The sequence below is a fragment of the Mytilus trossulus genome, unplaced genomic scaffold (genome assembly GCF_036588685.1).
Source record: "Mytilus trossulus isolate FHL-02 unplaced genomic scaffold, PNRI_Mtr1.1.1.hap1 h1tg000128l__unscaffolded, whole genome shotgun sequence".
NCBI lineage: Eukaryota > Metazoa > Mollusca > Bivalvia > Mytilida > Mytilidae > Mytilus > Mytilus trossulus.
In genome coordinates this window covers 1,919,424-1,945,896 of record NW_026963301.1, presented here as the reverse complement: position 1 = coordinate 1,945,896, position 26,473 = coordinate 1,919,424, and the positions used below count along the sequence as shown (strand labels likewise).

The 26,473-nt window shown below is 31.1% G+C and overlaps 2 protein-coding genes across 4 annotated transcripts in view; one reads left to right on the top strand and one right to left on the bottom strand.

Annotated features, from left to right (window-relative positions):
- Window positions 1-12,671: 12,671 nt before the first annotated feature.
- On the top strand, window positions 12,672-16,039 carry LOC134700232 (ATP synthase subunits region ORF 7-like). Its single transcript, XM_063561592.1, has 3 exons — window positions 12,672-12,761; window positions 13,557-13,577; window positions 14,748-16,039. The coding sequence occupies exons 1-3, from the start codon at window positions 12,707-12,709 to the stop codon at window positions 15,017-15,019; spliced, it is 348 nt and encodes a 115-aa protein (XP_063417662.1). The 5' UTR covers window positions 12,672-12,706; the 3' UTR covers window positions 15,020-16,039.
- Window positions 16,040-18,943: 2,904 nt separating this feature from the next.
- LOC134700257 (protein diaphanous homolog 2-like) overlaps window positions 18,944-26,473 on the bottom strand; it is a 63,129-nt gene continuing 55,599 nt past the window's right edge. For 2 of the 3 annotated variants that reach the window (XM_063561613.1, XM_063561612.1), the window contains exon 24: window positions 18,944-24,570. In XM_063561613.1, coding sequence (XP_063417683.1) covers window positions 24,305-24,570 — 266 coding nt within the window. In that variant the 3' untranslated portion in view covers window positions 18,944-24,304. The remainder of the gene's footprint in view (window positions 24,571-26,473) is intronic. The other variant, XM_063561614.1, reaches the window with a different exon arrangement.

Sequence of the window (26,473 nt, the reverse complement as noted above, 5' to 3'; positions counted from 1 at the left end):
TAAAGTATCATCGATGCATGGTTTTACGCTTTTGGGTATGAAGGGTTAAAAATAAAGATAAAAAGTTTACATCTATACTAGTCCATCAGCTGGTAGGGCAAACTTTCAATTCTGTGTTACACCCCAGGATACCGCATTTTTAATAAATTTAAAGAGTAATATCTGAAAAATATTTTAAGAGGTGTTAGATTTTTGAAAAAGTGTCCAAAAAGGGGTTAAAAGGGGACTTATTTAAGGGTATATCAAAAAATTTGTTTTGCACATATTTACAGAAAAATGTAAAAATAACCAAGTATTCAGTACTATTCATTTTATTAAATTAAACACATCATATCTTATAAAAACGCAGACTTATTTTAAATCGTAGAGGACCAAGAAAAGAAAGGGGGAGGGTAATTTCCAAAAGTCATGATTTTGAATGAAAAAAGCATACGTACTAGTTTTCTTGAAAAAATGGTACATGTTTTTACATTGAAACAGAGAGCATAAAGTAACTAAAGTCTGTTGGAAAAAAAAACATTTAAAGGTAAGTAATAAAAAAATAGAATCAACGACAAACACACCCATAGGCAACCAGAAATGCACGATTCTGTCTCAAATCTATACATCACATCATGAAATAACTCACGTATTCAAACACACAAAACTGTCAGGGGTTCAAGATCTCTATTTTCTTTAAAAAAAAAAATAACAACCGAATCACCACATTTTTAAGGTCACGCAGAGGGTCAATCCATAGAATAATCATCAGTTTGTATCCAATGGAAGTATGTGCTACAACATTTATGTTGAAAATTAAATAGCGTAGAATGGTTTTAGCTTAGTTTAGTTTAAACATATTTAATTATAGTGGATTGAGAAACAAGTTTTGCAACTTATATTAATCTCTTTCCACTTTGTAGGTGCGAGTGTTGCCTTGTAGCGGCATTAGCCTACTCTTTTTCGAAATCTACAAGGGTGTCTTTAACGTGCAAGAGATATGGCTCTTTCTTAACACGGGTCAGCCATTTATCGTCCCCTTCCGACGGACAATCATCGTTTCCTTAAGACCATACTCGCAAATGGTGTCAAGGGAGAGCCGAAAATTGAGTTCCTGAAATTTTCATCCCGAACGGAAATCGAACCAGGAAACTTTGTGTTTGTAGTCCGATGCACTAACCACTACACCACGGCTCTCTTTTAGCTTATAATCAAACAGGAAGAAGCCGATAAAAAAGGGTTTCTTAATGCAAAAACATGCAGCTGACAAAGGTTTCGACTCCATTTATAAAAAACCTTCTGACACTGATGTGGAAGTATTGGCTTTCTATTTTCACAGTTGCATATCAATTCTAACATTGTTAGTCTGACAGATACATCTTCCAAATGCAGATTATTAAATGTGCAATCAATGTGTGCGAAATTTGGTGAGAATGTTTGGAGAAAACTGCCCGGATTTCACGCCAGGACAGGTTGTGATTCAGTAAGTGTTTTGTCTGGTAAAGAAAAAAACAAAGCATTCGGCTTTTTGACACGTTATGTGGAGTTTTCAGAAGGTCTATTCCATCGAAAAAAGTGCTTAGTATCCTAGTTATGGAATGAATAACTGCCATGTCATCAAATATCCACATGCTTTCTTAAGAAATGGCCCTTTTCTAAAAGACCACACAGGACAGATTTTAATTTTGTATTACATGTGTACCATCAAAGTTTGCAAGAGAAATTGGAAGAGGATCTAATTCACACTGGAGAACCTATCGCATAACCAACTATCTTGTCTGGGCTATGACAAGCAGGCGACTTTTTTTCTTCTGCTCTCAATGTTTTGTTGTTATTATCAGTTATTAACTGCTTGCCTTTTATTTCCTTTTTTTAAAATATAAACAATGATTTTCTTTTGAGTGTTTTGAAGATATTGGTTGACTTTTGAATAAGCCGTTCCGTAATAAAATTTTCTAAAGCAAAATTTCCCTTTTCATACGCGGTTAGAAGATCGCATTCTAATACCAAATAAGCAACAGAAGCCGAGAACAAGCCATATGTCTGCTCAGATGTTTTAAATGAATTTGGCCAGTTTTGCAGTGTCTGAAACAATTTCAAAATATTAGTTTCGTCTCGCTTCATTCGAGTTTTTCTCAGTTCTTTTTGGCGGCTGTTTCAGGGTTAACCATTCCTACCGAATCTCGACATTTTAGGGATATTGAAGCTCTTTAAATGAATGCATGTGCATTGAGCAACCAACGTTTATCAGAATCTTTATTTAAACTGAAACCAAGATCAAGCCATTTATTGTTATCTCTAAGAAACTTAGAAAGTTAAAAGTATTGCCAAATCCCACAACTGACTATTTGACATTCGTTCATAGCAACGTTTGTCGATTGAATGTCTTAGCAATCTTGAGTCAATCACTACATAGCTAAAAAAACAAAATGTTATCAAGCACACCTTTAATGAGTTCGATAGAGTGCACCTTTTCTGAACGCAAAAAAATGTTCTAAATTTGTATTTTTCATAAACATTTCGTTACACATTCACTATATAAAATAATTCGTCTCACACAAACATCATAAATTGACAATCAAATGTTTATTTTCAGTTGCAAATTGATAATGATTATGTGTGAATACATTGTACATGTTGTATACTGAATCAAAGACGGTAATTTGCTGATTTCCGGTATTTCTCAAGTATTTGCACGTACATATATTTTATTAAATAATTCATATTTTAGACGACAAATAAATACTGCAAATGATTTAAACATTGCATAATGATTAATTCTCAAGTTAAATTAACTTAAACGGGTAATTGTATAACGAATTTCTTTATGAAAGGAGAAAATATGCCTTAATTTGAACTAAAAAAAATCGGATTGTTTGTAAAGTAAAAAAAAAACATTTTTTTTAAAACAAAAAATCTTCCGAGTTTTATATGATAGTTTTATATCTGTTTTAGTTGTTTAAACCTATACTTTATTCTTTTTAATCGCTTTATATTAAAAATTACTTAGTCGTGATTGCTAAATGAGGGGACCATTGAAAGGGACGTTTTTAAAACTCTTTTGAACACTTTTTTTAAAGTCTAACACCTTGTATTTTATCAATAAAATAATGAAGTTTAATTCTATCCAAAAAAAAACGCGGTACCCTGGGGTGTAAAACACACTCATGAACTAGCGCGCTTTTGAGAACTAGCTAATGGACTGTACATTTAAACATAGGATTCAATTTGAAATTGGATTCTGTGTCAAACGGAATAGTTACATTAATATCGTTCAGTTACAGCGCGTGGGTTTTTTTTCATGCTCTGTAATTATATTTATCAATATGAACTTTCAATAACCGATCGCGAAGGCAGTTAGTCAACTATTTACTTGTTTAGCTTTATAAATATTTCAATATTAGCGTCACTGATGAGTCTTTTATGTAGACGAAACGGGCGTATGACGTACTAAATCATAATCCTCTTACCTTTGATAACTTTTACAGCACTGGATCGATGCCACTGCTGGATTGACGTTTTGTCCCCGAAGGTATCACCAGCCCATTAGTCAACACTTCGGTGTTGACGTGAATATCAATAATGTGGTCAATTTTATAAATTTCCTGTTTACAAAACTTTTTCGAAACACTAAGGATTTTCTTATCTCAGGCATAGATTACCTTAGCCGTATTTGGCACAACTTTTTTGAATTTTGGATCATCAATACTCTCCAACTATTTACTTGTTTGGCTTTATAAATATTTTAATATGAGCGTCACTGATGAGTCTTTTGTGTAGACGAAACGCGCGTCGGGCGTACTAAATTATAATCCTGGTACCTTTGATATCTTTTGGTACCTTATTATGTGTTTCCAATATGTTACTATTCAAGGTATTATTTTAACAATGTACACGTTACTGTTGCAAGAGTTTTGACGGTAAATAATTTGATTGTTTTATTTCCTTGACATTGAGTAAGCCCACTAATCAAAATTCAAAACGGAGAACGCAATCTAAAAATTAATATTTTAACCTCGTCGGATATGCATGTGTCATACACAAGAGCAGAGCCTCTATCATTGTAGTTTATGTCATATCTTAATTTTGCTTTTATTTTGAGACTGTGTTACCTTAGCCGTTTATGGCACGACTTTTTGGGAATTTTGGATCCTCAATGCTCTTCAACTTTGTACTAGTTTGACTTTATAATTATTTTGATATGAGCATCACTGATGAGTCTTATGTAGACGAAACGCGCGTCTGGCATACTAAATTATAATCCTGGTAACTTTGATAACTATTTATAATCACAAGGGATACATTACTTGACATGTTGTAAAAATACATATTGTCTGTTTACTTCAACGAAGATGTCTTTAGTTATTTTACTTTAGAGTTTGCTCGGGCGAAGATTTCTACCCCTACATCTTGTTCAATATCATGTTGAATTATTGTGACTCGTTAGGTTTGCCTTAGACTTGATAGATTCTATTGAGCTAGAGACTTGTTTCGATTTTGACATGAGTATGCACTACGTCATAAAATACTATGAGATAAGAATATTTTTAAACAATACAGTAAAACCATTTTCATTTAAAAAGTAAAAATTACGTGTAGACGAATATAGACTATCTTAAGGAAGCACTTACATAAACAGTAAATATCTTTAACCTTCACAATCTAAGTGAAGTACATATAAAACTTATTTTTCAACTATTGAATAGCACCATCATAAACCTATTTTTAGTCAGATTGCAAAATGCTAAAATTATAATGCTAACCATAATAATTTATGGGACATTTTTGAAATATGTATAAGACCTTGATCAATTACTGTTCGACAAGAAATGTTGTCCTGTTATTGATAGAAGTTATCTTTTCTGTAAATGGATTACATCAGATGTTTTTAAAAATCATTCCCTTATATCATGTGAAAACACGTTTCTTTCATTTCCGACTCAGTTTTGATTCAATTGATGATACAATGAAAAAGGTAAAATAAGGATAACTGACGCTTGTTGGTCCATCCAGGCTTTAACATGAGACCAATGACTAACGAAACAATTTAAGTTTTGCAGAAAAGATTTGATTTTCACATTTTTGACTTTTCTATTCTTTTAGTAATATACCAACTGTTGCATGGGGTTGAGCGTTCATTGTTATTTGTTTGGATACCTATGAACAAAAGCACATTATACACAATTTCAAAAGAAAGATGTGCTGCATTTACCGAAAATCCTGGACCGAGGGTATGAGAAAGAGACGAAAAGGTTTTTTTGTACAGTCACCATCACTAATTTTTAATAGAACATGGTGAAACTAGCTTTGCATGCCGTTAAAGCATATGCATATATATAATAATATTTTTGGGATTTAAGTATGGCGTGCATGTTCACTAAACTAGGATACTCTTTTTTAAGGGACAAGTTGAAGCTCGCCTCCTTGTGCAGGATTTTCCCGCTGTGTTGAAGACCTGTTGGTTACCTTCGACTGTTCTGGTCTTTGGTCGGGTTGCTGTCTCTTTCCCCTATTTATATTGAAGAAATAATTGCTTCATATCATGCTCTATGTTCATTTTAACATGGGAAGGCATTATATTTGTCGATATTTTACACTGAGAATGAGATGGAGGAACTAGTTGGATTTCAATAGGACAAATATTGTATTTTTACAGGGGGAAGCCGACGAAAATACATAAATATTGTTTTGATGTTCTCGTTTCCTCCCCACAGAGTCTGTACATTACATTATTATATTTAATAAGTTGAAAAAAACTAAAAGCAGGGTAAAAATATGTTGTTTGAAAAAAAATGTTTGAAGTATGCATTTAGGTTCGGTCAGGCGTTAATTAAATTTACATAGAGACTTTACTTTGGTGTATCCAGGGTATTCCTCGTGAGTTTTTACAACCATTATGTCGATGTCAGTGCTGTTGAACGATACCACCGGCCCAGAGTCAGAACTTTAGTGCTGAAAATTTTGTATTTATTTGTTAAGGTCCTTGTCAGATTTCTGTATATTTTTTTCTGTTTATCAAATGTTAAATTAGTCGAAATACTTTATGTTGTACTGAAATTTTTATTTTTAATACACTTCAAAATCATTTCTGATTTGGCCTTAGATATTTGAAAGTCTTTTATAATTTTTATGCAGACGAATCAGGCGTTTGACGAACATCACTTGATACACCTGTTATCTTTAAGTGTTTACTATAATTTACTAAAAAATATCAATGATAGCTAGCTTTTTTTGAAATTCTTAAACTTTGATGAAACTTAAACAAAGATGCATATGTTGTTGTCGCTGAAATATTGGACCTTTTTTTATTTTTGTTATTTTTTATTTTTTCAAGATGACACATGTGAAATTTCATTATACAGTATTAGACACAAAATATAAAGAGTTAAATAACACTTGTAAGATCGATCCAATCATAATAATATAATTAGATATAAATATTACAATAACAAATTTACAATATCGGACCATTTTGTTTCTGATTGTTCAACTAGTTCCAACGCTGTTCTCTGTACTTCAGTAATGTTGCCTTCAGTCGGCGGTCCTGTTCAATTGTCATTATGAACGGATCACGAATATTTTTTTAATGAGCTTAATTCTAGTTAGCAAAAACTTGTCCCGAATGGTATGCAAGTTAGTCTGTAAACAATATAATGTCGTGAATATGTTGGTAAAATAAAAAAAATAAAAAAGTTCAAGGAATATTCAAAACGAAAAGTTCCTAATCAAACGGCAAATGGCAAAAACTTATTAATAAGCTCTTCTTACTACTGGAAAACAACTGTTATATTCATGACGTGTTACAGGCATTACTATATGCAGAAAGTTATAGATTTATAGTTAGCTAAGCATTTAACTTGAATAACAGTCGTATAACATTTCAAAATATATTGAAAACAACGTCCGAACAAAACTACATGCCAGAGATATCATTGACAGACAGTCATCATGCTCTCAAACCTTAGGCTAAAATTTTAAGATCTTTGCAAGTAAGGTGTTTCATTTGTGCATGTTTTATTATATTTGCCATACTGTGACCGTTCAAGACAAAATGTGTATCCACGTTGCCTTCAAATATGTTATGCACCAGTGTTTTCCATTCGGCATTTAAGCCACCTTCTTTTCAAGGCGACCACCTTTCCATTTTAGGAGGTGGTCGGCTTTTTTTTTTTACAAATTCCGGATTTTTTTCGGTTCCGCACCGTAAAACTTTAAATACTAATCGCGCCTCACAGTTTGTTTTCATTGACAAAAATGGCGGATTATCAAATTTCAATATTTTCTTTTATTAATCGGGGGAATGGAAAGGCAGATGACGATGGCGATAAGGAAAATTCCAAGCCATATAAGTCAACTAAAACGGATAGTTGAATTGAAATTGTTGAAATTGAAAAAAAAGTATCATAACAACAGAAACGGCACACAGGTGATCGCGAAGATAAACAGATTGGGAACAATCCCTAAATGAGGGATATCCCTCAAATGAGGGACTGTCCATCAGGCAAGGGGTCATATTACTGGTGTAGAAAAGAAAAGAAAAACTTAGATTTATTACCTTAAAAGGGGGGAAATCGTTTTATTTGGTACAACTTTTCTACAAGAGTGTCCATAATGATAAAAAGGCCAGAAACAAATATGTGCTCATTTGTTTCTCTTTAAATGTACCCCTCATAAAAGGGATAGTCATTACATTAAGAGGTTTCCCCTTATCTGTTTCTTTTTAAATGTACCCCTCATAAAAGGGATAGTCATTAAATTGAGAGATTACCCCTCATTCGAGGGGTGGTGATAAATATGAACAGGACTTAAAATGGATAATCGTCACAGAAGGATATTACTGTTCTGTGTGCAAAAAATACAGCACTAAAGCGAGGAACAGGACAGAAACTTGGTTCGATAGGCCATGCATTAGCAGACTTCGTAGGAGGAGGGAGTCCTACAAGGCAATTTTGAACTGCTATCCGATATACACAAAACTAATTATCAAATCATTTAATAAAAGGCTGGCAGTGATAGCAGAAGAATTGTTCAATTCCATTAAATGTGAATACAATACTTATCCTTCTATTTGTGACCTCAACCCACAGTAAAAATGAAAAAAATAAACCCGGTTGAAAATGTTAAAAAATTCAACCGGCTGCAAGTGTTTTTTTTTCAAAACACCCAGCTTACCTTAGTGAAAAAAGGAGAACACTGTGCACGCATTATAGTTCCTTACTTTTCTGTAATATTTTAGAATACCTCGTTGATGTTCTATGCTTTTCTGTAAACAGTTTTGGTCTTTTTGGTAAATGTGTATTTAAAAATTAACTGTTAACAAAACTTTGATTTTTTTAAAAACTGAGGCTTTTCTACCTCAGGAATAGATTACCTAAGCTGTATTTGGCAACACGTTTAGGATTTTTTGGTCCTCAATGCTCTTCAACTTCATACTCTATTCGGTCGTTTAAGCATTTTTTGATTCGAGCGTCATTGATGAGTCTTTTGTAGACGGAACGCGCGTCTGGCGTTAATATACAATTTTAATCCTGGTATCTATGATGAGTTTATTTATATACATGCAAAATATATTTTAAATGAAAGGAAAAAGGAAAATAGCAAGTATACCCAACTTGACAAAACCAAAAGCTAAAACACAGGAACGTGAATGATAACAGCTGTCATATTCCTCACTTGGTACAGGCATTTTTGGAATACCGTGTAAATATTCTTACACAAAATTAAATCATGCCTTTTACATTACATAAGCAAGACTATGGAGTTTAAACTTCGGTAATGAAATTCCAAGTTATGACTTCCATATGGTGGAAACACACCTTTTGATGATCAAGACAATTCTAGCCCCGGGCTGAGTAGAAATCCGTGCTATCTATGTTAAAAGAGGGACAAAAGATACCAAAGGGATGGTGAAACTCATCAATCTAAAACAAACTGACAACGCCATGGCTAAAAATGAAAAAGACAAACAGAAAAACAATAGTACACATGACACAATCTTTTGGCCAAACAAAAAATCCAACCAGGAACTTTTTAAACTGACAGCACAAAGAGACATACGAGACGAAATAAAAACAAGAAGATGGAAATGGATAGGCCATATCTGTAGGAAGGAACCAGCAAACATCGCTAAAGTGTCACTGAGGTGGACTCCAACTGGTAAGAGGAAAAGAGGGAGATATAAAGAAACATGGTGAAGAACAGTGGAAAGCAAGATGAAGGAGGTTGGGATGTCTTGGCGAGAAGTAGAGAAGAAAGCACAAGACAGAGTGTTACGAAGAGAGCTAGTGTCGGCCTTATGTGCATCAAAGCACGAAGAGGATTAAGTAAGTAAGTACACAACATAGAAATCTAAAGAATAAACAACACGAACCCCACCAAAAACTAGGGATGATCTCAGGTGCTCCGGAAGGGTAAATTGGGAGATATATACCCCGTATGCAGGTGCTGCTGGAATGTTGCTACTTAGAAATGGAAAGTTCACAATTGGAAAGCTGAAATCATCTCTTTTGTCGTAAAGTTTTGTCTTCAACCGACCCTCATTGTCAATTTCTAGATGTAAGTCAAGATATGATTTACCTTAAAGGAACAATAAGTTATGGGTATTTTTACCGGAAATTCGAAGTCTACATTAGCAAGGAGGGTTGAGTGAAATATAACATTAACGACACCAACTTCATACACCTGATGTACACGACGACAAAACATGTCTCTTCAATAAAAAAAAATAGGACAAAAGTATAGCCAAGAACGAGCAAGGAATGCAAGCCTTTTAATTATTGACTAATCTATACGAAGGAGCATCTTTTTTAATCTAATACAAGAAAAATACGCAATACAGTCTTTAAAATGGACAAAACATATTTTGGAAATCTTTATTGTATTCTCAATACACATACTTTTAAATGCCAACCGTTTGAGGTTTCATTTGGATTAAGAGAATGATTTTTGGAATGTGAACATACAATTTTACATCGTTATATGTGCTTATAATGTCTCTTTTGCTATTTTTATGTTAATGTGTTAATGAAAAAGTAACATGAGATACCCTGAAAGAACATTTGAAACATTCTGTAACGTCTCAAATATGCATATGGAGCATTAGTATCTTAACTCACTATGTGACTACCTTCATATGGAGTATAATTATGAAGTATGTACAAATATTTATCTTCAATCATATGATATCCCCTTTGATAATCTTCATATTCTGATATTAATAAAATACTAGTAAACAATACTGTCAGACGTTGCTGATTCAAAATACAGAATTACAAAAAAAAGTTTAAACGAACACCGGATAACTCAAGATATTTAAGTGTTGATAAACAAAACACTAGTACCCGAAGGAAAGAAAATTCAGTATATATAAGATAAGTTAATAATTCTAATTATCTTAGTTGGTGTCCAGTTTCATCGAAAAACTAAAATGTAGAGATTAATGTAAGAGGAAGGTATATAAAACATTATATTTTAAATTGATAAAACAATTACAAAAGTGGAAGGCATAACTTTTGTTGTGTAGGACCTAGTGGCTGTAGTTGTGGAGCACGTCCAACAGTAGATATTGTGAAAAGTTATATTGATTAATATCGTACAAAAGCATATATTGTTATGCCCGCCCAAGCGCAAGTTACTATCGTGGAACAGGAAAAAGTATTCGACATAGTTCATGTTGTATATCATTCCTTTTTCAAAATATATTAGTCAGCTTAAATAGGAAGGTATCAAAACGTAAATAATACCAATTGGAACAAATTTCATAAAAGTATTTTAATCAACGAAACAGTATCTAAAAATATCATATCGTATGGTGTTGTTTTTTTTTTATATTACTAATGGTATAATTTATTGTGCATTTAATGTCAACAACTTGTGAAAACGAAAACTAAATTACCAGTTGAAAATCCCCTAAAATTTTCCAAAAGAGTATAGATTTGGTATAAAACATGCTGCACATACAAATAATAGCTAGATGTATTAGCCTCTTTATATGACAGAGACATGTATCGGAAACTAAATCTTATACTTGCATCATTGGTGGTGATAGGGGCAGTTCGTTGTGCAGAATCTAGTGGATGTAGTGGTGGAGCATGTTCAACACGTCCAACAGTAGATATTGTTAAAAATTCTAATGCAACACTGATTTCGAATTTCAATATTTCTCTGTTGAATAAACAATATTCATCTGAAATTGGAGAAGAGATAAAGCAAGAACTAGAAAAGGAAAGAATGCAAATAGAAGGAGCAGCAGACGATTTGAGTCTTTTCAAAGAATCTGGATTAAATGGTAATTTAAAATTCAATTATGGTTGTTATAAAGACACAATCAAATCTCTGTTTGTTTCGTTTGTTTTTAATGGCAAGAAACATTTTTCTTTTTTCTTTGTTGTACGTTATTCCTTTTACCTTATTACCGGTACTGGCATGAAAATACGGATATTTTGTGTTGTTAAAATTTGCTGTTACAAAATGTTAGAAATTATTATAAATTAAGGAATGTATCTCCCTCATGCAAAGCTCTGATTTCTTTTAGGATTTGGCTATACTTTTTAGACCTTTTGAATTAAAGCTCTTCGTCTTTTATATAAGCTTTGGATTTCAAATATTTTGGCCACGAGCATCACTGAAGAGACATGTATTGTCAAAATGCGCATCTGGTGCAGAAAAATTTGTACCGTTAATGTTATTAATTGTTTTATCAATGTGATATATACTTTTTTAATAGAACTTTTTCATAACTTCTACGTTTAAGTTATTCGATGAAACTAGACACCAAACAGTCATTATGCCTTCATCGCTGAGGCTTAAAATCCGAGTTTTATTATATTATTTCTACACTTTTTGTGACCATTCAAGATAGTATAGGTCTCGTCTTTCTCTGCAAACATAAATATCTATCAAAATATATAATGTCTGCGTATTTCAGTAATAATGGTTTGATTGTATCATGTCTCGTCGAACGTTGGTTAATGTGTTTACATAACAATCTGGTTTTCAACTCACGATCACCGAATAACATATTGTTTATGTTACGTTCTAGATATTGAAAAATCAGGATCCAACTTAACATCAGCATCAGACTGTCCATACTGAGTGGATATTTTTCTTACTTAATAATTTATTGATTTTTTTTACATATCTACCTGTTCTTTCTTTAGTGTTGATGTTTCTATTGTAGACTTTCTAAACATAAATATAGTCTATGCATTGGTCCTCTCCCCCAACTTCCCTTTAATTGCCTTTGATATTTGCGTTGCCTACTGATGAAGCTTATGAATTTCTTAGTGTGGAGAGTGATTTACTTGTACTTTTGATTTAATATCTTCCCAAACCTCTTACTTGCTATACAAGTAGTTAAACATTAAACAGGTATATTTGAAAATATAGATATTTCAAATAAGAGGTATCGAAATCTCTTTTCATTTGTTCGGAAATTGCGGTCAAACCACAGCTTATAAAGAATTAACAGAGACTTCCTTGTATTTTCCCGATTAACACCCGTATCATAAAAGAGGGCATACACTAGTTATACAACAAATTAAATTTTATTCTTTACATGGTGTTTTCGAAATTCAGATGATACTACAAGAACTTGTGGTCAAGTCGCGTATTTAATATATATATAAAGAATGCTCATTTTTCACAGTTGAACCTGGTGATAAGTCAATGCCAGAAAGCAACTATAGTCCTTCGGTATATAGTTGACCTACAGAAACTTTATATATCCATGAACGGAAAAATTTCATCGGCACTACAGAGAATATCTATCATTGAACAAAAAGGTAAACATATTCTTTAAATTTAATTTTCTTAATAACAATGTCGAAAATCATGATGTTTGTTTTCATACTGTTCTCTTTCATTGACCCTTTTTTATTTTAGAATATCAGATTATATGATGTGGTTCCTTAGATGCAGATTTTTTCTCTCTTTCATTTGAATGTGTTAGCGAAGGACCACAATAAAAATATGTTCGATAGATTCGCTAAATCCTAAATATATTTTGTTTATCCAGTTAATGTTACCTCATATATATGCTTCTATGAAAATGAACAATTTTCTTCTCAACTAGTCTTGTCTCTTATAATTAATAAAGTACTATCATAAATATTTTGAGTTTACTTTGCACAATTTTTTATTCGCATTAGTTTTGGTTTACTTTTTTTTCTTTGTTAATTGGAATTTCTCTATGGTCACCCTCTATTTACCATATCAAATAATGTCTGAAGTGGAGGTTTTCCTCAGTTTTAGTTTGTTATCCCAATTTTGTTTTTTGTTCGTAGATTTACGAGTTTTGAACAGCGGTATACTACTGTTGCCTTTATTTATTAAACAAATCTTTTTCATATTTTCTTGAAAGTTCTAGTAATGCATAATGCAACAGATGTAGAGGAATTTTTTCAAGGAAGATTTGTATTTTTTTTTTAGTTCATCGCAATTTTTAAAAATGCTTGATATTAAATTCCACACCTGAAAAAAAAAAGATGCATTTATAGTTTTTCGGGCAAATCGAGTACCTTAACATGGAAATAAATTGTTTATTGATTTATGTAAAGTTCCAATATATTTTTTTACAGTATCAAAAACACGGAAAATATGTAAGTATCTTTAAACATTTACCATACATCGTATCTTGAAATAACTGAAAGTGGTTAAATCATTGATAATATATAGAGATAAGTCTCTTTTAGAATTCAGAAAATATTCAAACGAAACACCAAAAATGCACGTTTACTGAGTAACGTTAAAACAACGTTACTGAATACAAAAAACGGCCCTTTATAAATTTCATTTTACCAAATATTCTCAAGAGTACATTTAATATCACCATTTGAAATGTACGGATTTCAATTTGTATGTCGGAACCAAAGGCGGTCATTGAAAAGATCCTTTTGTATAAGCAACAATTCCGTTACAGCTACTCTTTCTTGAAAATACCAATTGTATATGCATCTTGTATTTCACTTATGATGAGCAACACAAGACATGATATCTAAATAATCTCAAGAAAAGTGTGCATGAGTAATGCAGTTCATCTTACCGTTTTGAAAGAAGCGTTTTTCTTCTTCACTTTAATTTTACTTTAATTTTCTTTGTTTTAGTTCTATTTATAAGAACATTGAAATATTTAGTATTTGTTATTCGATTTTTTTTTGTGTAACTTTTTTTCCCTTTTCGTATCTAACATTTCAACTTTCACAATCGTTCAAGTTTAAGGAATAGATAACTAACTTACAAACTTCTTTGTACTATCTTAGAAAAGAAATATTTGTTTATCTATTACGGTTATCCGCCGCTTTTTATGAAGGTAGACCAACGATACACACAATTGTCGGATTCCAATATATGCAACACAGTGTATATGGTTCTAAATGACAGGCAGGAACTGCGAAACTTTCCAGAGCAAATGAGGTTACCTTGTTTAAAGCTTCTGTCACAGTTCAGCGTTTTGTGTATACTTTTTTTCTTAACTTTGTTACAATTGCATTGTCTCTTGTCGATAAATATATATATAAAAAAAAGAAGATGTGGTATGATTGACGATGAGACAACAGTCAACAAGAGACAAAAATGACACAGACATTAACAACTATAGGTCACCGTACGGCCTTCAACAATGAGCAAAGTCCATTCCGCATAGTCAGCTTTAAAAGGCCCCGATAAGAGAACAATTCAAACGAGAAAACTAACGGCCTTGTTTATATAAAAAAAAGTCCATTTGATTAGATTATAGAAAATAATATTCTGTTCTGTAAAATCCTTAACAGGTCAATCAGGAAATTTCGGTCAACAATTACATATTCCTGGGAACAGTTTTCCAGCTTCAGCGTACATACGGTTCTATCCAGCATTTGAACACACACCTGCCATTGTATATGGATTATATCTTTATGATACATCGAGGCTGGCTAATTCGAGATTCAGCACCAGAGTCAACAACCTTTCTACATATGGATTTAATATTAGCATAACTTCTTGGGCAGACACCAAAATGTATGGAGCTCGCATTTCCTGGATGGCATGTCTCAAAAATGTTTAATATACAACAGGACAAAATCATCATGATTTGGTTTATCGTACTTACAATGTTTACTTGATTTCCGTCACAACATTTTAAACAAGGAACGAAGCATTCAAAAAATTATTCATGTAGTATAGTTTTAAAAAGATATTGTGCTAAACTTCTAAAAACTTTCGTAATTGAATAATATGGTTTTAAAAATTCTCACCACTTACAAGCAGCGCATTATATTCTTTTCTTCTTGAAAAAAACCCAACATTTTCACTCTAGTGTCAACCCGAAGTTAATATTAGTAATAACCGTTAACAAATCAGTGGTTTTAATTTTTTAAAACATGTTGGCAGTTCTTTCGACTTTTTATTTATGTAGATCACTGACCCTCCTCTTACTTTTCGTCACAAGAAAGGAAACCAATAAATTATTGTAAGCATTTAACGTATCGATCTATATGTAACACACTTTTGTATATACCTGTTGTCATTTATATAATTTTCCAATTGATTTCTTATAATAATTATTTGCAAGAAAACAATTATACATGTCAATGAGTTTGAAGATAAAATTATAAGCATTCTTGCAGTCATCTAGCTTAATGTTTAAAATTTTATACGGTACATGTATTTAACTTTTCATTCTTATTTTCTTCCTAATAAAATTAAATTCTAAATGTTCCTGTTTATTTTTATGATATGAAAAGTTGTAAACAATAAGCAAAATAAAGATAGAATTGTTCTTTGACGTTTTGATGATAACTGATATATAGATAACAGATGGAATAACGTTCCTATTAAACTATGAAACAAAATTGACCAAATAGATATTTATCTCATGAATTCGTGTTTTATGACCAACAAATATTCTCACACCGACGCCATGGTTTATATAGAACAAAGGGGTCAAATGCAGCTTTTGGCTTTTATCTCAAATACAAAACCTTTTAGAGCAAATCTGACGAGGATAAAATTGTTCAATTGATCCGGATCTATCAGCCCTGAAATTGTCAGACGAATCGGACAACCCATTGTTGGGTGGCTGCCCCTAAATTAGTAATTGCAGTTTTTTGGTTATTATCATGAATATTATTATAGATAGACACAAACTGTAAACAGCAATAATGTTCAACAAACTAAGATGTACAAAAATGTTAACAAAACCAAAATTGTAAATTTACCCCTTAAAGAGTTATTGCCCTTTAAACAAAATTTTACACAATTTATTCATCAAGTTTGCCTTTAGTTAGCTATTATTCATGTGTTTCTTTGTCTAATATGTTCTATTTATTTGTATTGTAGTCCTGTAATATTATGTTGTCATTTCAATGTTATATTTAACATTGCCAATTAAGTGCGAGGTTTGGCATGCCACAAAACCAGGTTCAACCCACCATTTTTTTCTTTAAAAATGTCCTGTACCAAGTCAGGAATATGGCCATTGTTATATTATAGTTCGTTTCTCTGTGTGTGTTACATTTTAACAGTGTGTTTCCGTTGTGTCGGTTGTTTTCTCTTATATTTGAGTGTGAATTCACATTACTATAAGACGTGTCACGGTACTTTTCTATCCCAAATTGATGTATTTGGTTTTGATGTTATATTTGTTATTCTCATCGGATTTTGTCTAATGCTTAGTCCGTTTTTGTGTGTGTTACATTTTAATGGTGTGTCGTTGCTCTCCTCTTATATTGAATGCGTTTCCCTCAGTTTTAGTTTGTAACCCCGATTTTGTTTTTCCCCTATGGAGTTATGAGTTTTGAACAGCGGTATACTACTGTTGCCTTTATTGCTAACATTTAAAAAATCTTCTCCTCTGAAACTATTGTGCCTAATACTTCTTATCTTTAAACGAATGTTCCTTTAGGAATTAAGTTTATGAATTGATCAGAATTTGTTATCCTTCAACAAACATGGACGCCATGGCTAAAAATAGAACATAGGGGTCAAATACAGTTTTTGGCTTATATCTCAGAAGCTATAGCATTTAGAGCAAATCTGACATGGGGTTTAATTGTTCAAAAGGTCAAGATGTATCAGCTCTGACATTTTAAGACAAACCTCACAACCCATTGTTTGGTTGATCCCAATAAATTGGTAGTTTTATTGAAAATTTGCAGATTTTGGTTATTATCTTTTATATTATTGATAAGATAAAGATAAACTGTAAACATCACAAATGATCAACAAAGTAAGATCTACAAAATGTTTTGTATGACCAAAGTTGTCAATTGACCCCTTAAGGACTTATGACCCCTTTTAAAAGGACAATCTACACAAGTTGTTCATGTGTTTATACTTGAAAAATCTTCCCAATTGTATTTGGTATAGAGTCTTTTGTAGACGAAACGCGCGTCTGGCGTATATACAAAATTTAGTCCTGGTATCTATGATGAGTTTATTTACTACCACTGGGTCGATGCCACTGCTGATGGAGATTTATTTCCCAGAGAGTATCACCAGCCCAGTAGTAAGCACTTTTGTGCTGACATGAACTATCAATGAAATGGTTCTATTTATAAATTTATTGTTCACAAAATGTTGAATTTTTGAAATATAAGGCCTAAAATATGACAGATACAACAAACATTTAATTGACATTTTAAGCCACTTATCAATATATATTTAAGAGTAAAAATAATCATTGATGAAAGATTTAAGCCAAAAAAACACAGGTGATTCTGGCTCTTGAGGGCCTCTTGTTTTATAATTAGGACACCTTTGAGGCTGATACCTATATAACACAATCATTTAAATTGATTAGAGGTTCTAAGGAGCTTATGTTGCTCACCTTTGTTCTTTGTGCATACTCAGCAATAAGACACTTTCCAATATTGTACACGAAAAATGCTGATCATTTTGTCTGTAAAATTTCCCTCTTATCTTCTTTTGTTTTTGGTAAAAAACACATTTTTAATTGGGACTGGATCGTAATTCTTTTTTCGAGGCGTCCATTTTCTTTCCTGGTCAGCCTTATGTCAATGATTTAGTGAAGGCTGTTAAGGTCAAGAGACAAATACAGCGTATTCAGGAAGAGAACATAATAAGATACAAATATACCATGAATGGAACAGACGACTACGACCTGTGCTATTATTTACTGATGACTATAAGAGTACCTCTTCTCTAAGCATCTGACTAAAGGTTAATGGTGTTCATTATCCAGTAGGAAGCATGTTAAATATATCAATAGATTTTGGATCTACTGGCCTAAACTATTTACTTACAATTTACCAATACTAGAACCATTGTTTGCATAGTACATTTGAAGTTGAATAGAGAAGATTACCCTCTCTTACATGAATATGTTACCTATATCTTAACCCTTGAATTGGTTTACAAGGGGTGAATAAGGAATGCCATTGTAGTAATTTACAATTTATGATTTCAATAATATCCTACTTTATATGTAAGCATCCAATGACTTTTCACTTTGTCTTGTATTCTGTAAGTAGGAACTTTTTAGTGACATTTTTTAATACACCCAATTTGATGGACTCAATGTATATGCATATATGATCATGGGTTTTTATTTTAATGTTGATTGAAGTCTACAGGTTCTCAGATAGACACTTTTATGGGATTAAATAGAAGAAATCTTAAAAACAAGTATTTAAACCACTTCTTGAACATTGTTTGCAAGTGGAATGTTTTCAGTTTGATCACTTTGATTCCTGATGCTCCTGAGTGTTGCACCTCCTCTAAGACTACTCATTACAAACATGCACACATCTTCATTATTCATTCTTTTAATCAACCGGTTTTTAAAGATTCATAGCCAAACTGACTCATTTGTTCTATAGCAGTAAGATACATAATAAATTTCTTCAAAAGCAATACATGACCTCAATGGAGGACTCAAAGCTTATCTTTTCATTCATATAATGCTTTTCCAACAAAAAAAAACTATAAACTCATTGGTCAAGGGGATACATAAATAATAAAACAAGAATAAGATAATTCACTTTTATATAACAACTGTTTTGTGGCAATCATGACTGCATGAATATATACTAACATAAGCAAATAACTGGCTTTATAGTATTCTAAAAATAGATTGAAAAGCTTAAAATAACACTGTAAACCATAATATTATTTACTATTAAATATTAACCTATGCTATTGTAAAAACAAACTGAAAAAATATAAATCCTAAAATGCTTTTTCAAACAGAACAACTTTTGCCACTAGAATGAAAAAATCTTGCATATGGTATGCTTGTTTTATAACTAGCATTCTATTTAAAGAAAAGGTGATTTTCAGTTAGACTCTAATTAAAATAAAAAAATCTATAATTATGAAGCAGTAATTACATAAAGAGACATCTAATTAGAAGTCTTGCTTAGTTCTATACAAATTTCAAACTTTAGTATCTGTAAATCTGCCATTGTTATTTCATTTCTCAAAGAAATTTGAACACAACAATAAAATAATTATATAAATAACAGATGAAAAGTAAAATAACAAATATATCAAAAGTAACAGCCCAAAATGACTAGCAGTTATACAAAAATATTAATTACTATTGAATATTGATGATGTTGTTATACAAACTTTGGAATGATGCATTGGAATGCAGCTGTAGTGACAAGGGTAGTCACAACCTGTAGAAAACTTATGATTCTGTCAGCATTACAAAAATCCTTGCTTCAACTCCCCATCTAATGTCCATTTTACATATTTGATTAAGAGACCTTTCATGATGAGTTTTTTTATGACCTTATAGAAACCTTCAAGGTGGAAAATTGCAATAAAAGCATTTTCTCTTTTTACTATACCCATGATACCCTCCATTTTCTTAAAATTAAATCAAAATGTATTATCCTATATTATAAGGTGCAAAGTTTTCCTCTATTTGTTAGTTTTTGATTTTTGATAACACCACTCTTAGCACTTTTGGCTATATCTAGCATGTCTAGCTGGTAAGTTTTTATTGGAAGAGGAAAGCCATAGAGATACTTTGGCAAGTGGCCGGAAAACTGACAATACTAGTCAATTAAGTTTGGGGTCAAACATACCTGCAAAGTGTCAGGATAAAATTCTGTCCTTTCAAAATGCAAACTGGCCAGGATAAAACAATATTCTTACTTGATGTAACATGCTAAATTGAATGATATACACATACCTAATGTCATGTACTACTCTTTTCACGTCAAACTTTCTACTTGAACCATTTTAATAGTAGAAAAAATCTGATAGTAACTTGTGTGTAAACCATGAAAACTTATCAATGTATACATTTACAACATTTACTATCTTTTGTTTTGATTAATACATGTTATTAATAGTTGACCTCTAAGCTTATTTATAATCTGTTTTAAAAAATCCCAAAAGTTTATATTTACCACATCAAAGAGTGATCCCATGACCTCCTTTTGATCATAGTATTGTTTATATCTACAAATGTTGATAAATGGTCATGATATGCTAAATAAGTATGTTGTAGGTGTCAACTTTACAAACCGTTTTTTTCTGAGGACAATCATCTACAAGGAAATTTGTTGTAACCAAATTCTGGTAGTTTTCATGATACTTTGTTTTACTTACATGTAATGCTATGAAGTGTAAATTATTTTCCCAACTATTATGTAAATAATTTAAATTAACATCATTTTAGGCAGCTTGCATGAGTTCTCCATGTTTTGTAAAATGCAGTGTTGTTTTGACAGTAGTGGAAACATTTGACAGGTCAATGACTAATTGTAATGAAAAGATGTTGAAAAGGAGAGAAATAGGGGTACTTTTCACAAAAGAGAGACATTTACCTTCCTTATAGAAGACAGGTAATTGGAGGGAGATTCCTAAATTTTGAGAAAATATTTGAAGTCTTGCATCAATATTTGTAAAATTAACATCTGTTCATAAAGAAATCAATAATTACAATCAAATCATAATAAAAACAACCCCTTTTACTGACTAAATAAAATAAGCACTAGTTATATTTTTAAATAAATTTAGTACAATTCAATTATTTCATAAAATAAAAGCATAAAGGGCAGTGACTTATAAGAATACATAGCAATTTCTTAATAAATATTTAATAGCACCTTCGTTTTGCTTCAGGCACAACTCTATAAATCTTTGTCATAACTTTTTTTCATTTTCGAAATCTTTGAGATTTTTTTAATTTCAAATCACTTAAAATTTCAAATGATTTGAAATATTGAAGAAAAATAGGAAGGGATCAATTTATAAAACATAAAATTCCAAAACTTTGATAATTTTCAATAATTTTTTTTAATAGGTGTCAAAGACCAAAAGTAAATTATGTCAAGGTCAAAAGAATGAGATATAACAACAGTGCCACCAGATAAGACATTTGCAGACTGAAAAATTCCATATTAAATCAATAGTTGATGCCCATACCTTGTGTAGTATAGCACCTTTAATTTATTGTGAACTCTATGTCTTTGAAATCTATAACGAAATGATGATGAAATTAAGAAAATTATAACCAAAACAACAGGCGAATGAAACCTGAACATTTACTTGGAATGTTAAAAATATTAATATGCCATTAATTTATGAAACACCTGTTAGTAAGTTTTGGAGATGAGCAAACATGTTTTAAACCAAGAAGACCTTTATATCTTCTACCGAATTATTTTTTTTGTTTTGGGTACTGTTATGTTACATAGAAAAGCTTTGATTTTAGCATGCAAAACTCAACTTAAAAAAATCTTATAAAATACATTTTACAAGGAAACCCAAAAAAAATCAAATTATAGAATAATTTTAATTTAACTATTTTTTAAGAGAAATATCCTCCAGTTTTAAAAACCGTTAATTATTTGATTATGACTGTTTTCCTATGTAACGTCAATGACATAGGCTAATGAATTCAAACATTATCTTTCTGCTTAACTAAGAGAATCCCATATCACTTGAGTAGCATGATATGAAAAATTATCACAGAACAGATCAAAGCGAAATTTGCAGACAATAGCCATATTTTAAAACAAATTCATAAACAGGACACACAATTTTTAATACTTTGCAATTACTTCTTATAAAATCTAGGATCTATTTTGATCAATAACAAATTCCAAAAAATTTCATGAAATCTCAGTGGTGAAAAGACTTGACTATCATTTTATATATGACTCTGAGATAAAAGTTTTGGTCAAAAGCAGAAAACCACAAATTATAGGAAAACAGTATTCATCTTCTACAAATAAGCAATATACAAGTAGAATAGTGAGCTATGTAAAATGTTCATTTATATATATAATATATGTTTTGTTACAATATATACAAATTTACAGTACTTATTTACAAAAATAAAATCTATATGCAATATATACATACAAAATAATGAAACATATTCAGATAATTGAAGCTAAATGAAAATGAATAATGTAAATTTTGGGAAGTCCACACCATACCTGCCAAGTTTAGTTTTTTCAAAAGGGTTACACTCTCTTAACAGGTATTTAATACCACTCAGAAAAATGAAAGACAGTCTGGCAAATCCATTCAACCCTCATGTCCTTTAGAAGATAATTCCATACTAGCTTACCAATTATTACTATCCATTAATTTCCCAGTTACTATACATCCTATATCACTTTTTTTGTCATTATGCATTAGAATTTTTTTTTAAATTCAAAATATTGTAACCTTCAGGTTTTTTTAAATTGAAACTAGATATCAATGCTTGATCTATATATGAAGCTCATATATTCTGTAAACCATGGAAAACTGACTGCTGGATCATTAATCACATATAAACTAAAATTTGGCAGGTATGTCAAAGAAAATTTAAATGATAAAAAAAAATCATGCATCTATGACTAAATGCTAATTACTTAAATAATATATACTTTTATAATGTTTATCACCACATTTTGAGAAATGAAAATTTTACAGAATTACGTGTCACATAAATTTGATTTTTATAATCTGTGTATGTAAATTTAGTCACTATGCATTTTTCAAAAAGGGAGACAAATCAATTGTTATTAATTGCATTATCTTCCCTTGATAACAAAATGTAAAAGGTGGTCAAGATCACATGAACTAAATTTGAAGATTCTCAATTCTGTATGTCTTGAAAAAGTGGCAGCAAATTCTATTTCTATTTTTCCTTTTCTTTTTAAAAAGAAATATCAGTTTTTCAAATTTGTCCATTTCTGCTGTTTCAGCATCTGCAGGACCATATGAATTCTTATCCACTTAGCATAAACTTCGGGTCAATTTCGTTGCTACATCTTATCAAAATGCAAAACCAGCTGAATTCAAACTATCGAGTATTGATTATTTTCAGACAAAAAAATCATTTACTTTTCTTTGAGCAGTTGAGAAAAAAAATTCCTCAAACCTTTGTTCTCATTTGGTGACAAACAAGTGAGTCTTTAAATTGATTTGATTGTGTCTAAACAAACCATCAGCATTTCAGATGAATAAATATCCCTTACAATATGGTACAAAACATGAAGCAAACATAAAATAGTTATACAGTGTTAACAAATATGTAAGTTTCAATTATAGAACTAGAGTCACATGACTACAGGCAAAACCATGTGACCTAGTTGTAAAAAATATCACAGTCTTTGTTGTAGTATTTGTACACCATAGACAGACAATTATGATAGATGAGTTCAATGCTCATGCCATAATGATATGTATTCCCTTCTTAATATTTACAGTGAGTCTGTATTTCATATAACCTAATTTTACATATTTCATGTGGTGTTACAATTGAAATAGGATACTAATCAAAAGCATTGTAAACAAAAGATATCATTTTAGTCAACATAATTATGTAATTTTTAGTGTACAAGAAAGCAAGTCGTGCAGTTTTCATTCATATATGGATAAGTTAACAAAATCAGTTGTTGATTCATAAGTAACAACCATTTAAACTGGTCAAAAGTTACTTTTCAACTACTAAAACTGCCTATAAACTACTCTTAACCACTTAAAAGTGTTCACATGAGATACCAATGCTTACTAAATAAATCTCCTTTTATGAACCACATACAATGTGCATGGCACATATTCAGGACAAACATTTTGCTGAGAGTCATTAATGCAATTTTTGATTACACCTACGACTGTTGTAAGAAATGAAAGACGTGCAATCCAAAGACTTCTACAGGTAGAGTGAAATTTTATAAATACAAAAAATTCAATGACTTGCCATACTTTTGATTATTTTAAAGAATATTTTGATGGAAGACAGATACATGTATCACTTTTGACGTTAACATTATGGCATGAGCAAGGATTATGACTATATGATGAAAACATAAAAATGTCTATACAGTCATAATTACAACAAATGCAAATATGAACTGGAATAAGATACTTTTCACAAAGCTTTAAGCCGAGCCAGCAGTTTTTCAGCGTCACTCTCGTCTGTATCAATGGACGATTGTTTTGTTTTTGAATTTCGTCTTTCCCCTGCCTTTTCGTGATTATAATTAGTGTCCCTTTCTATATCAACTTTGTCTTCTTTTTTGTTTTGAGATGGAGCTGTATTCGGATCATCAAAACTGATTTCTGTCAATGTTGTATTATCTAAGTTGAAGAGATTCTGTCTAGATCTAGATCGAGAGAGTTGAGCACGTCTTTCAGCTAAAAGTATAATTTAAGTTTGTAAATAAATGACTTCAAACATATATTAGTACATGTATACAAATATTAATTTTCTTTATTTAGCATTATACTTATTATTCATATCACACCTACCATAATCCAATGTTATGCATATAAAAAATTATACTAAGTTCTAGAGAAAATTTCATACATGGCCATTTTGGGCAAGGATATACATAAGTATTCCTGAAAAAGCAAGAAATTGATAAGCAACTCATGTGAAATCACATCACATCTTCTCTAATGAAGCTTTATGCAAAATTTCAGGAAGCTCTGATTTGAAGTTGAAGATGAAGCTAGATATCTTAAATATCAAGAAGCATGTGACTTATATAGTTGCTGATAAAAATTGACAACAATTTCAAACATGTGCATTACATTTGATATCAAAGATAAAAATTTTCTGACAAACAGAAAGAAGAACATCCAAGGATCACGTCACAAAGTATTGTAAAACTAGATGAAGCTTGATGCTATTTTTATTGATCTTGATATGTAAATGAGCTTTACATTTATACCTATATTAAATTCATCAAAATATATTTCCATGAATTGCAAATTGCTGATATTTGGCATAATAAAGTTAGTAAATTACAGCAAAATGCCTTGAGTTTGTAGTAAAAGGTAATACTTTTGGTTAGCTTGCTAGCTAGCTGAACCATGAAGTCATTATTAGGTTAGGTAAACTACCCTCCTTTAAGAGTAGACTATTCCAACAGATAAGCAATCTAGTCTCTAGGACTAGACTTCTCTGAAAAGAGGGTAGTTTACGTATCATGATACTAATTTCATGGCTCATCTAGCAAGCAAGATAACCAAAGGTATTAACTTTGCCCACACACTCAAGGCAATTTGCTGTAAATGTTTCAGCACACTAATAAGCGGGGTTTTTTTTCAAGAGTATTTTCATTTTTTTCTACTGAGAAACAAAATTGACATGGACCCATAATACATGCTCAATTCAAACATTTATTACAAAAAAATTATATTATGACTATTTAAAGTATTTTTTATGTAAATGTAAACTAGTGGAACAATGTTTTTTTCTTTCTTTTAGGCATATACAGCACTTTACAAGCATATAGTTGTTGTTTTAAGCAGGTCATAACAAAATTACAATATACAATCATGCAGCAGTTACATGTAAGCATACATGATGAATGAAATGATGCCACCCTCCTCCTCAAACCCCATTCTACTCTCCCAAAATATTTGAACAGAATATATAGTTCAACAAAAAAAATATTACTTAACTGAAATTATTTTCCTTCACATGAATGATCTTTTTATGAAAAAAAAATAAATAAAAAAAAATAGAAATGCATATTTTTTTCAAATGGATTTATGTATATTTTTTAAGAAAATGAGTGAGTGGGTCAAAGGTCATATATCTATCATACACTGAATATTTTAGATTAATCCTGTTAGTCCTCTGTATGTTGTATATTATGTCATGAGTTACCTCAATGTTCAATACTTGCTAACAGACTTCGACGTCTGCTGTAACATGCTGCAATCATATATCAACTTTTTTTCACAAAAATACAAACAAAAAAACACAAACTTTTAAATCTACATTCATACATAACAGATACACGAAAAATAATTCCCACACACAAAAATAAAACAAAAAAACTAAAACAAAAAAAAAACAAAAAAAGTTCTTCATGTGTATCCTTTTCTAATCTCCATAAAAAAAAAAAGAACTGAGTACATAGTTTATATGGGAATCATAGTAAAATTTTGCATATTTCATGCAAATTTTCATGAACATATAAATAGTACTCTGGTATTGCTTAAATCTCTGAAACATCAAAAAAGGCAATAATATTTTCTGTATGTAAATATTTCACATAACAATCTTGGGAATATACATAACAAC

Bases quoted from the DNA above. Each gene is read 5' to 3' on its own strand.
- LOC134700232 (XM_063561592.1), top strand. From the start codon at position 12,707: ATGAACGGAAAAATTTCATCGGCACTACAGAGAATATCTATCATTGAA. The intron at 12,762-13,556 runs GTAAACATATTC...ATTTTTTTACAG, and splicing joins ATCTATCATTGAACAAAAAG to TATCAAAAACACGGAAAATA. The intron at 13,578-14,747 runs GTAAGTATCTTT...AATCCTTAACAG, and splicing joins ATCAAAAACACGGAAAATAT to GTCAATCAGGAAATTTCGGT.